Source organism: Passer montanus, unplaced genomic scaffold (assembly GCF_014805655.1).
Source record: "Passer montanus isolate IOZ18808 unplaced genomic scaffold, ASM1480565v1 scaffold18, whole genome shotgun sequence".
In the NCBI taxonomy this organism is placed as follows: Eukaryota; Metazoa; Chordata; class Aves; order Passeriformes; family Passeridae; genus Passer; species Passer montanus.
Window position 1 is genome coordinate 16,944,430 of NW_024365381.1, and position 9,163 is coordinate 16,953,592.

The 9,163-nt window shown below is 52.2% G+C and overlaps 1 protein-coding gene across 1 annotated transcript; it reads left to right on the forward strand.

Annotated features, from left to right (window-relative positions):
* Window positions 1–2,172: 2,172 nt before the first annotated feature.
* JDP2 (Jun dimerization protein 2) lies at window positions 2,173–9,163 on the forward strand. The gene is made up of 3 exons (XM_039705475.1): window positions 2,173–2,569; window positions 7,170–7,274; window positions 8,111–9,163. Exons 1-3 carry the CDS (start codon window positions 2,327–2,329, stop codon window positions 8,294–8,296), a joined length of 534 nt encoding a protein of 177 aa, XP_039561409.1. The 5' UTR covers window positions 2,173–2,326; the 3' UTR covers window positions 8,297–9,163.

Here is a 9,163-nt window from a genome sequence, read left to right on the forward strand (position 1 = left end):
AAGATGTTGGTGCAGATTCTGGTACAAGATGTCAGTACAAGATTCCACTACAGATGTGGAATTACATTTTTCTAGTTTAGAGATCTCTGTGGAAGAATGAATACTTTCCATCAGTTAAGGTTCTTGCAGTCTCAGGGAGTTGACTTGCAGTCTTTTCTGAGGTCAAGTATCATTACCAAGTATTTTCTCTTTCTTTTCTGTCATCAAATGGGCAGGAGTGCATTTCATCAGGTAGTAGCTCTTCTCTTGGAAAGTTACTTGTCTGTTTTTCCTATCTTCTCTTCAGGCTTTAATCACCTTATGCAGACCACCTCCTCCCTACCCAGCTTCCTCTCCCCACAGCAGTGCTCCCAGCACTGCTGAACACTGGCTTGCTCTCCCCTTTCTGGTCTCCTAAAGGATGACTGGAGCAGAGGGCTTGATTCCTCTTTATGGTTTCTGTCTTGCTGCATCTGCTTTCCCTGCTCTTTCCCAATTCTTGGTCACAGCTGAGCAAACCCTGCCAGGGGACATCTCATGCTGACACCTGGACCTCTTCACTGGCAGATTAGACTGTTTGACAGCTCACAGCTCATTGCAGGTTGTAGACACTCTCTGCTGCAAATCATTCTGTCTGTCACACCAATACAGCTTGCACAGCACCCGTGCTGGATGCTGTGGAGCTTGCATTAGCCTCTCTGCCCTTGACTAGTCTCTGTGCTTGTTTTTCCTTTCCTTCTGCTGCTTATCTCTGGTTCCTTCATGTTAACAAATATATCAAATAATCTCATGGGTAAAGAGATGTGCCAGTGCCAAGAAATCCTTAACTTCTCTGTTTGTCACGATTAACCCTGTTCAGCCTGCTCCCACCTACTCCACCTGAGCAGGGCAGTTGGACCATGCAATCTCCAGAGATCCCTCCCAGCCTCAACTTTCTGTGATTCTGTGATCCAGCAGTTTATCTCACATGCAGCTTTTCTCAAGTTTTCAGCCTGGTACTGAGATAGATTTGTCACCTTGTCACAAGTGCTGAGCAGCTGGCTTGGCTAAGTGTGTGTGCATGAGTGCACAACTGTGCTGCCTGGGCCAAAAGTCTCTATCACCTGTTACCTGCTCTCTCAGCAGATGAGAGTGGATGCTTTGGAAAGAGCAGGGCCAGTGCATGTTATCCCTCATTTAATGCTCCTCCTTTCTCTGACACTTGGTGCTGTGAGAGCCTCCGTGAGTTTCCCCAGCTGTTTGTTGAATCCTGCCTTCTGACTGGCTCTTGTGGTTGCAGGAAGCTGCACACTGAGATTTTGGGTCCACTCCTTTAGTCTGTTTCTCTCTTGACATTGCTGGTCCTTATCCCTGCTGTGTTGGTGCCTCCTGCACAGGGGCAGAAGGGGGTGGAGGCTCCTACAGTGTGCTGGGACTTCTCTGGATGGGCAGAGCAAGGGGAGCAGTGCACACACACTGGGACATGTGGTTGAGTTGAAGAAGAGGGGTAAATGGCTGCTGTGTGGACAGAAGGTGACTCTGAATGTTGTAAGCAGGTAACTTGTGAGTGTCCCAGGCCAGTTTCACAGCAGGGATGTACCTGCATTGCAGCCAACAACCATCTGCTCCAGTGGCTTTTGGACTGATGTAACAGCTCCAGCTCTATGACTTCCCATTTTAGGTTTAATTTTATTATATCTTTGCTGCTTGTTCTTCATACTTATTGATAACTCCCTTTCACCTCCCTATAAGTGACTTGCTGAAGTTTGCCCTGATCCTATTCTCACTTTTTTTCTTTCATGATAGAAGAGGACTTTTGAACCTTGCACCATTTCCCTTCCCCTCCAGCCTTTGTTTCCTCATGTCTGTGCTGAGAGATGTTTGTACAGTGGCGTTTTTGTTTTTTTTTTCCTTGCAGTTTTATCCATGGTCTTTGTGTGCTGTGTCCCAGCCCTGACCAGTGGCTGAGCCTGCCCAGAAGGAATCCAGCCTAGGGCATATTATGGTCCTATTTGTGCCGTTTTCTTCTTGAACTAATAATCCACATATTAATTAATCAAAATTCAGCTAAAAGCAAACCTTGATCCGCTGTACTCCAGAGAAAGGTGTCCATGGGATCACATCACTGTTGTTGCAGCCAGCTCCTGTTCTTCTGCTGCTTTGCCTCTCAGGTCTCCTCTCTTCCTGACCCACACCCCAGTAGCCTATTCTTCCTGGCAGGATTCTTATATTTTGGTTTCTATAATACAGATTCTGCTTATTCTCTGCCTTTGCAGAGGGGAGAATGTCTGCCCCTGTAGGTGATGTGTCTGTAGCATGAGTTTGTCCCGTGCTGTGTCATGCGGCCCTGTAAGCGGGTTGTAACGGGATGTCTCTGTCCCCTGCAGCCTGGGAAGCTGTTTCCCCTGCTATGATGCCAGGGCAGATCCCCGACCCGTCGCTGACGGCTGGTGCGCTGCCCGGCCTCGGGCCCTTGACAGGCCTGCCTGGCACGGCCCTGACCGCCGAGGAGCTCAAGTGCGCTGACATCCGCAACATCGGCGCCATGATCTCGCCGCTCCAGTTCCTGGAGGTGAAGCTTGGCAAGAGACCCCAGCCTGTCAAAAGTGAGGTGAGTATTGCAGGCTGCTGGCTGCAGGTGGCCCTGCAGGGCTGTTGTCTGCATTTGCCTGGGTTTCCCTCCTGCCTGTGCTTGGCTGTCGCAGCAGTGGCCAGCAGCCTGGTTTATAAGCTGCCTGTTTGGTGGTGTGCGTGCATGTTAGCAGCTGCTCCACTGGCTGCCTCTTCTCCCTGCCTGATTTCCTGTCCCTGGCTGGCAGTGGTAGCCTCAGCATTCCAGACCTGGTCCAATGCAGCAATTGGCAGCCATCTGAACTCAAACCCTGATGTTTGGTGGTGTGCGTGCATGTTAGCAGCTGCTCCACTGGCTGCCTCTTCTCCCTGCCTGATTTCCTGTCCCTGGCTGGCAATGGTAGCCTCAGCATTCCAGACCTGACTGGTGCAATGCAGGAATTGGCAGCCATCTGAACTCAATCCCTGCGTGTGGGGGTCTGCTGCAACCAACGTGTCCCTAGGCTGGGGCATGCACCCAGCGTAGAAGTCACACAGCCTGTCACCCATGTCAACAAGCCCTTGGTGCTTCTGGCATTGTGGTGCCTCTCCAGCGGGAATGGGGTGTGTGGGGCAGTGACTCAGCCTGTGCCACAGGCGCTGCTGGCTGGGAGCTGCCCCTGTCCCATTGCTTGGGGTGGGCCCTGGCTTCACCTCGAGTTTCCTGGGATGGAGAAGGTGGGTAGTTTCTGCTCGGTACCACAGGCTGCCATGTCAGAAGCAGGAGATGCTTGGACAGTGTTTTCCTTATGTCCCATGTGTTGGTTGTCCAGTCTGTGACTGCAGCTGAACTGGTGGTGAGTGTTTGCACCTCCTGCTGCCTGCAGATGGAGCTGGGAACCCACCATTTCAGAGGTCCCACGCTGGCAGGGTGCTGGCTGCGGTCAGAAGGTCCCATAAACAGCCTTCTGAACAGAGCATTTGCTCTGTGTGAGGTTACCTCAGATGATGCCATGTGAGGATGGGGTGATTTGTGTTCTCTGGCAGCATGAGCAAGGAGGTGCTGGATGATGTGAAAAGCTGCCTCTGATGAGCTGTGAGCCGAAAGGAGTAAAATAGGAGTTCCAGTGGGCAACCTGCTCTCCAAATGGTGCTGACACTTAATTTAGCCCAATTTTTTGGCAGGAGCTCAGCAGCAGCCAGGCTCACCTGTGCAGAGCATCCCTGTTCTTTCCCTCCAGCCGTTTGAGGTGGACTCTGTGGGTAGAACTGGTATGATGTAGCTCATCTGATCACCTTGCATAGGAGCTCTGCCCAAAGAGTGTCCAGTCAGCTTGTGCAGCCTGGATGTTGCCTGGGAAGGACTTGGACAGCTCTGCAGTGGGAAGAGCTGAGGCTAGGATACGGTGGGAGACCATTGTGAGGCTCTGGGGATGCTAATGGCTTACATTACTCTATGGGCAAGTCACAGATTTGCAGCTGAAGCCAAATTCTCTTCCAAGCTCTTCGCCTGGGTATTATTGCAGCAAATGGTCTGCAGTGCCTGCCTTGCTTCACGGGTTGGAGAAGAAAGAGGGTGATTCTGGGGCTATGCTGTCTTCCCAGGCCCAGCTCCTTTCCTGGGGCATTTTGGGCACTTCAGAGCTGTCCCTGCAACCGCTGCTTTTGCTTTTTGTGGTCATAGGTATGTGATGTCACTGGCATCTGTGTGACAGGGACAGGGCAGTTCTGCCCCACAGCAGGTACTGCTGCGTGTCCTCTGAGCCAGCTGTTCCTCTACACACCATGTAGAGGAAGGATAAGAGAAAGCCCACTGACAGCCCTTGCACAGCTACCTTCCATGCAGCTGGCTCCTCCCCTGCATGGCCCATGAAGCTGAGGAGTTGAAGACAGCAAATGGAGCTGCCCTTGGCAAGGCTTTGCAGCAAAAGCCTGAGGGAGCTGAAGCAGTAGCTACTTATCCCATGAGTAGCCAAGAAGCTGCCCACGCACAGTTTTGCAATGCAGCCTGCAGCTGCTTTCCTCTTGCAGGGTGCTGGAGCCCAGGAATGCTGTGTGCCACTCTGTGGTGGCTGGGAGGACAGGCTGCTTGCCATGAGCCTGGGCAAGGCAGCTCTCTCTGCTCTGCTGGGGGCACCAGCATCTCCTGGCATTGGGGTGTTTGTGCCTGGGGGCACCCACAAAACCCACCCAGTGGGTGTTGTGGGCCACCTTCTCTGCAGGGTGATAGGCAGCCCCACTGGGAAAGCTGCTCTCCTCTTGGACAGGTGTAGACAGATGCTGCTGGGGTCCTCCACCACTGAATCCCACCTGGGGTGCTCCCTCTGGACTGAGCCCTGTCCCTCAGGCAGATGATCACCTCAAGTCTTGGCAGCTGCTGACTGAAGCAGTTCAGGAGGCATTCCCACAGGGACTTCTACCCACAGGGATCCATCCCCTGGAGATCAACTGCTGGGACATGCTGTTGGGTGATACACCATCACTGTCCCATGTGCCTCTGAATAACATCCTAACCCTCAGCATCAGGGCCATGTCACCTTTTTGAACTGAAATCAAGCAGATGCAGTTGGGGAAAACCTGCTGTCTTGAAGAAGAGAACTTCTCTGCCCTGAGAATTTGTGGATTCCTCATACCTGGAAGTGTTCAAGACCAGGCTGGATGGGGCTTTTAGCAATTGCTGTACTGGAAGGTGTTCCTGCCTGTGGCAGGGGGGTTGGAACTATGTGATCTCCAAACCTTTCTATATTTCTATGAAGCCACAGGAGCTGTGGTCAAAAAGCAGAACCAAGGGTTCTCGCTTCTTCTATCTGTGTTGAGCCACCTTTCTTGGGCATCTGTATTCCATCTAAAGGACACAGACCTTTGCTGAGCCCTCTGTGGGGTGGAGGCAGAGTCAGAGACAGATCACTTATTCTCTAATTCCAGTTGAATGGGCCAATGGGCATGGAAATGTCAGGCAGTTTCCAGGGCTGGTGCAGTTGGTGGTTGCTTTCCAGTTGGTGTTATGCCCCAAGATGTACTTTTGAAGCCAAGTTTGGGGGTGTTTTTTGAGCTTTGGAGCTGTGAGCATATGTGACCTCTATGCACCCTCCTAGTAATCCTTGAACTAACAGACCAAGAAGCTGTCTTAGGGGTAGATGAGTAGAGGGTAAGTGTGCAAGGTAAATTGCATCTACCTTGATGTTCACCTTCTCTTAATTTCTGCCAGGAACTTTTGTAAGACCTGGCAGCAGAATGTAGATTTAGTGCTTTCCAGATTAGTTCTAACCTGTCACATCTATGTGGGTGCAGTGTGAGCTGTCCATTTCTGACTGGACTTGGGGGTATCAGTGCAGTTCCCATCCAATTCTCTGGAGTGTGGTACATTGGTGCCCCATGACACTGCCTTCTCATGGGAATGGTGGCAGCCTGGCATGATGGAAGTCTGTGCATAGCTTGTGCTGGCTTTGCTTAATATTTTCGCCCCAGCTGAAATAGCAGCTGTGGTATAATGCTTGCAAAGCAAGGTAGAAAAGATGCAAAACTCTTTGTGCTATAAAGCTCAGACATTGCCTTCCACAGCGTGCTCTGTGCTGTGTATTGGACACGCAGCTTACTTAGGCTGCCCCTTCACCCTGCCTTTGCTGAGTCCAGGTTTCATCTAGTCCTTGTGCATCACACTGGCATGTTTTGATTAGTGGGTTTTGGACTTGGTGACTGTCAGCAGTGTGCACAGTCTACTGTGGATGATGGCACCTGCAGCCTTCATTACCATCAGGCACTGCTGGTGTGTCTGCATGTGGGGTGATCTTATGGCCACCAGGTATCAGTCAATAGGAATGAGGCAGTTCATTCTGACGCCTCAAATTTCAGAGACCCAGGCCAAATGTGGATGAAGGCACTGGGGACCTTTTCTTCTCTATCCATGCTACAGAGTGTAACCTGACTTTGCAGGGCTTTCCAGCACTCAGATTTTTCTTGAAGGCGCTAGTTTCTGTTCTTGGATGTAGGCATGCCATTGGCCATTTACATAGGCTTTGCAGCATATATCTGTAAATACTTTGATTATGGTTTTCTAGCCCTGTTGGCTTGGCCTGTGTGGATTGAGTCAAAGAGCACAGAGAACTGAGTCATGGCAAACAGTGCAGGTACTGCTGTGTCCTGCCTCCTTACAGGGGATGCAGGACCTGTCCCCACCTTACTGTGGTGGCCCCGTGACTCAGACAGTGCTGCAGCAGACAGTCCCAGACGCTGGAATGGGGCAGGCCCAGCTGGGGTATCTTCTGGGATTTTCTGCCTCTTGACCTTGGCTGTGTGTGATGCTTTCAATGTCTGTGCTCACAGAGCCGAGCCTGTATTGTGACAAACCACCCGTGTTTCTGGGAGGGGGCTCTATTCTCTGTCTCTTCCCTCTCTCAGGGAGGGAGCATCCCTGTGAAGGGTTGTCTGTCCCCTACCAGCCGTGTCCTCAGCTGTGGATACAGGTCACCCTCTCTGTGTTCCCACAAAGTGGAGGCAGAGGCTGTAGCAGCAGCATACCTGGTTCCAGTGAGGATTAAGTCATGTTGCTGGTGGCTCGTGACCAGGTGGCTGCCACATTGCCCTGCCATGGGTGGGGCTGCCAGGTGCTCACCACTACCTCCTGCCCCAACTCTGATCTGGGTTTCTCTGTCTTGTTATAGCTGGATGAGGAAGAAGAGAGGAGGAAAAGGCGCCGGGAGAAAAACAAAGTAGCGGCAGCACGATGTCGTAACAAGAAGAAGGAGAGGACGGAGTTCCTGCAGCGGGTGGGTGCCCCAATCTGTCCCAGGGCACAACAGGGACTTCCCTAGAACAGTGCTCCAGCTGCAGGAAGCATTGCCTCCTGAGCTTCCCCTCTGCCACCCCTTGCTCCAGTGCCTTTATCTGGGAAAATACAGCCCCTGCTTTTCGTGAGGCTGTGAAGGTGGTGACCATGTTCATGCCCAGGCAGAGCTTACCCATGGTACCAGGGCTGGAGTGGGCTGGAGGTTGGCTCTGGGCTTGCAGTGAGAGAGGAATAATAATGTCTCTGTCTTAGTGCTGGAGCAGGGATACCCATGTGAGTGTGGCACAGGACGGGCTGGCAATGTGCTGGCCCCTTGACCGAAGTCCTAAAGATTTTCCCACTCGGAGGCCAGATGTCTACTCCACCTCTAACCCGAGGGCAGAAAAACTGTCACAGCACCTTGCTGTTTTTCTGCAAACAGTGGTGAGGCATGGGCAGATGACACAACTTGGAAGGAGTGATTTCATACGGGCAGATGCTTACAGATGGGCTGGGTGAAAACTTCACCATGGGTTTGCTCCCAAACACCTTACCAGACCACAGAAAGCAGCCGGGCACAGGTTTTGCTGGGGTGCAGCAGAGACCTGCCCCAGGTGGTGGCTGTGTGTTTCTGTGTGACAGCACTAAGTGCCAAGCACAAGGCAGCAGGGCTGGGGATGAACTGCCTGGAGGGATGTAATGCCTTGGCAGGTCTTCAGCCCCCTGCTGCAGGGGCTGAGGGACAGCTCTAAGCAGAGGTGGCATGTTGGCCAAATTGTTTCTTGTATCTTGTCCTGCTAGATAAAGTCACATGCGGTTGTGTTCCTGTTCTGCTAGGAGTCCGAGCGTCTAGAACTCATGAATGCTGAGCTGAAGGCCCAGATAGAAGAGCTGAAACAGGAGAGGCAGCAGCTCATCCTGATGCTGAACCGGCACCGTCCCACCTGCATTGTGCGGACAGACAGCATCAAGACGCCTGAGAGTGAAGCCAACCCACTGCTGGAGCAGCTAGAGAAGAAGTGAAGGTGGCACAGGGCCAGGAGGAGGAGACAGTGGCACAGGGTCTTCCAGGGTCTTTAATGTATGTACTGTATGAAGAACTGTGCACCCAGGCCTGGTGCAGCCAGGACCCAGTGGGCTTCCTTGGGAACTATGGACCAAACATGGGAACAGAGAAGATCAGGAACCTGCCAGCCATGTACTCTGAGGCTGAACCTAGGAGCAGAGCTGGCGGTGCCAGTGAGGGCAACCTCCCTGTGATAGGTCAGCACACCCTTCAGCCTGCTCTCAGCCCTGGGACACACAAAACCACAGCGTGTCCTGCGAGGAGCACGCAGCCTGTGGGTAGCAGGGGCCGCAGGCTGAGGCGTGGCAGCTGGGCAGTGCCCACCAGCACCCTGCCCAGAGGCTGCTGCTGCTCCTGGCACATGCTCCAGAGGAAACCCACACCCAAGAACCACAAACACTTGATGCAGCCCCGTCTGGCGGGCAGGCCTGTCGGGGCTCGGTGGCGCAGGCGCCCCCCACAAGCACACTCAGTATAATGTTTACAGCCCAGCTGTCTGTGTCGGCCGTGCTTTTGAATGCACATTTTTACACTTTTTTAAAGTATTTTTTACAAAGTTTTTATACAGTGATCTCTATATGGATTTATATAATCACTAGATGTGATCCCATAGAAATGTATGTTATAATGGTCTGTTTGTTACAAACACATATGCCACAGTTATCTCCATTGTGTTACTTGTCCGGTAGCATCCAGCTCCTTTCCTGGCATGCTGGGAACGGGGCCCAAGCTGCCCTCTGCAGTGGTGTCGCCACCCTCTCCATCCATGTATGTCCTTCATAATACTCAGTTCTGTATCTCTCAGTAAATGTTACCTTTGCGTA

Excerpts from the sequence above, each read along its gene's own strand:
- JDP2 (XM_039705475.1), top strand. The coding sequence starts at position 2,327 with ATGTCTCTGTCCCCTGCAGCCTGGGAAGCTGTTTCCCCTGCTATGATG. Across the intron at positions 2,570-7,169 it reads CCCAGCCTGTCAAAAGTGAG|CTGGATGAGGAAGAAGAGAG; the intron begins GTGAGTATTGCA and ends GTCTTGTTATAG. Across the intron at positions 7,275-8,110 it reads GGACGGAGTTCCTGCAGCGG|GAGTCCGAGCGTCTAGAACT; the intron begins GTGGGTGCCCCA and ends CTGTTCTGCTAG.